Below are 2,120 nucleotides of genomic sequence, written 5' to 3' on the forward strand. Positions count from 1 at the left end.
TCAGCAGCCTCGAGGGAAACCAGTGTTGTGCTAAACTGGTCTATATTAACACTCAATCAGATGAGATTTAAAATCTAACCCAAGTCATGATCATGTAGTAAATACATATATACAATGCTATGAATAGGACAGCAGTTAGCTCAGATAAACAAAAGTTTCATTTCCTATTTAAAGACGAGCTAATCAGCATTTTACTTAATACCAACTAGGCAGCAGGATAGTTTCAAAATAAATCTAAATTACTTTTTATTTACTTATTTAGTTTACTAAAACACGTGTAAGACAATTTTGAGAACTTAATTTGATATTGTTTCCTCAGCAATACGAGTATTTCTCTTAAGGTATTTTAAGAGTATCAATATTAAATCTTTAATCTAAATATTTGGAGATTTTTTTATTGCTAAATTTATATTACAGTATTCCGTGAGAGTATAATAATAAACATAAAAAATATATTAACAATAACAGAGCCTTGTTTGATAACTAATCATAAATGCTGCTGGTCAATAAATTCAATGACACGCGCACGTATATAAGTAAGTTCAAGTCTTTCGTTCATTTTGAGGGAAGTATCTCTCAGGTAAAAATTTTTAAATGAAGGAGGGAAGGTTCCCTATCCAATTTTTTTGAGAAAGGTGCGCCCATAAAATGCGGCGTAGGCGCCCGGTGTGCTCATTCATTACCTCGCTCTCGGGAACGAACCTACTCGCTCTGTAGTGAAACGTCAACTACTACGACAAACGCATTGACCTCACAATGCTGCAAGGGATACAAAACGTCTCCTATATTAAAAGTGGCTTACCAAAAATGTTGCCAATTGCTCCAGCACCTGAAAGAAAATGTTTGCCTATGGATACTGAAAAGAAGAGATACAGTTATACAAATAACCCTTACACTGGGGCACAGGCTGCATCAATTGCAAGAAGAAATGCCAGGGAAAGGAATCGTGTGAAACAAGTGAACGACGGATTTAACGCATTGAGGAAGAGATTGCCAGCTAGTGTAATAGCTGCTCTATCTGGAGGTTCTCGTCGCGGATCTGGAAAAAAACTCAGCAAAGTCGATACACTTAGAATGGTTGTTGAATATATTAGACACTTAGAAAGTGTACTTGATGAGAGTGATGCAGCTCTTGGGATAAGAAAAGTGGAATCACAGACTATTGGAAAAGAGAGAGCAATGCTTTATGAAGATGAAGGAATTTTTGGAGGAAATTCACCATACGCAGAATCAGTACCATCCCCTGTTGGATCCGAGTGTTCTTCGGGTATATCATCTGGCTATTCACCAAACAGCAATGGTTACACACAATACCATGCTATGGATCAGACAGATAGTATGAATGAAATTGAATTGCTTGATGCTATTTCTTGGTGGCAACAGAAATAACAGCAGATATTGTGGAGTAAAGTATATTTTCTAGTCATTATTAAGTTATTATAAATATATTAAATTATAAATATTCAAAATTGGTATAGATTAATTTTCAATACATTTTATATATAAAACTGTACAAATACATAATTAATTTGTGGCTGTGAATATCAAATTATAAATTAAATAAAATACGACCATTTTATCTTGTGCTGTATATATATGGATGTATTTTAATAGTACGTATTACATATACGTATTATATAGTACGTATTATATATTTTAAGTACAATTGTAAATAAATATATTAATAAAAATGATGTTATATAAGATTACTACATTTTATTTCTCCCACTATGATTCAATTTTGAATTAATCCATAAGCAGGAAAAACCATTTGAATTATTTTTATCAATTTACTACTACCTCAATTCTAATTAAATAATCCACTAATAAGTTAACTTCAGTTAAATTGGACATAATTAATTAATTAGTTGTATATGACAAGTTTAGTTATTTAAAAATCATAAATTGGAAGAATAATTTTGGTTGGAATTTCTAACAACTATTTTCGATGACCTTATTTTTGTCGATGTCGATTTCCGAAGTCACAAAGTTTATTATTATAAATTCTTTGACTATAAATTTAGTATAAATCTGAAAATTCTAATTATTTTATGTATATATTACAAAATAAATATATGAGTATACATCCCCAAGCTTTCGCTTTAATTAGTTATACTGTT

At 31.1% G+C, this 2,120-nt stretch overlaps 1 protein-coding gene across 1 annotated transcript; it reads left to right on the top strand.

Annotated features, from left to right (window-relative positions):
- Positions 1-697: 697 nt before the first annotated feature.
- On the top strand, positions 698-1,580 carry LOC131854799 (achaete-scute complex protein T3-like). The gene has a single exon (XM_059205960.1). It carries the CDS (start codon positions 757-759, stop codon positions 1,387-1,389), a length of 633 nt encoding a protein of 210 aa, XP_059061943.1. The 5' UTR covers positions 698-756; the 3' UTR covers positions 1,390-1,580.
- The last annotated feature ends 540 nt before the right edge of the window (positions 1,581-2,120 follow it).

Source organism: Achroia grisella, unplaced genomic scaffold (genome assembly GCF_030625045.1).
Source record: "Achroia grisella isolate CSIRO2021 unplaced genomic scaffold, CSIRO_AGI_Agris_v1 utg1245, whole genome shotgun sequence".
NCBI lineage: Eukaryota > Metazoa > Arthropoda > Insecta > Lepidoptera > Pyralidae > Achroia > Achroia grisella.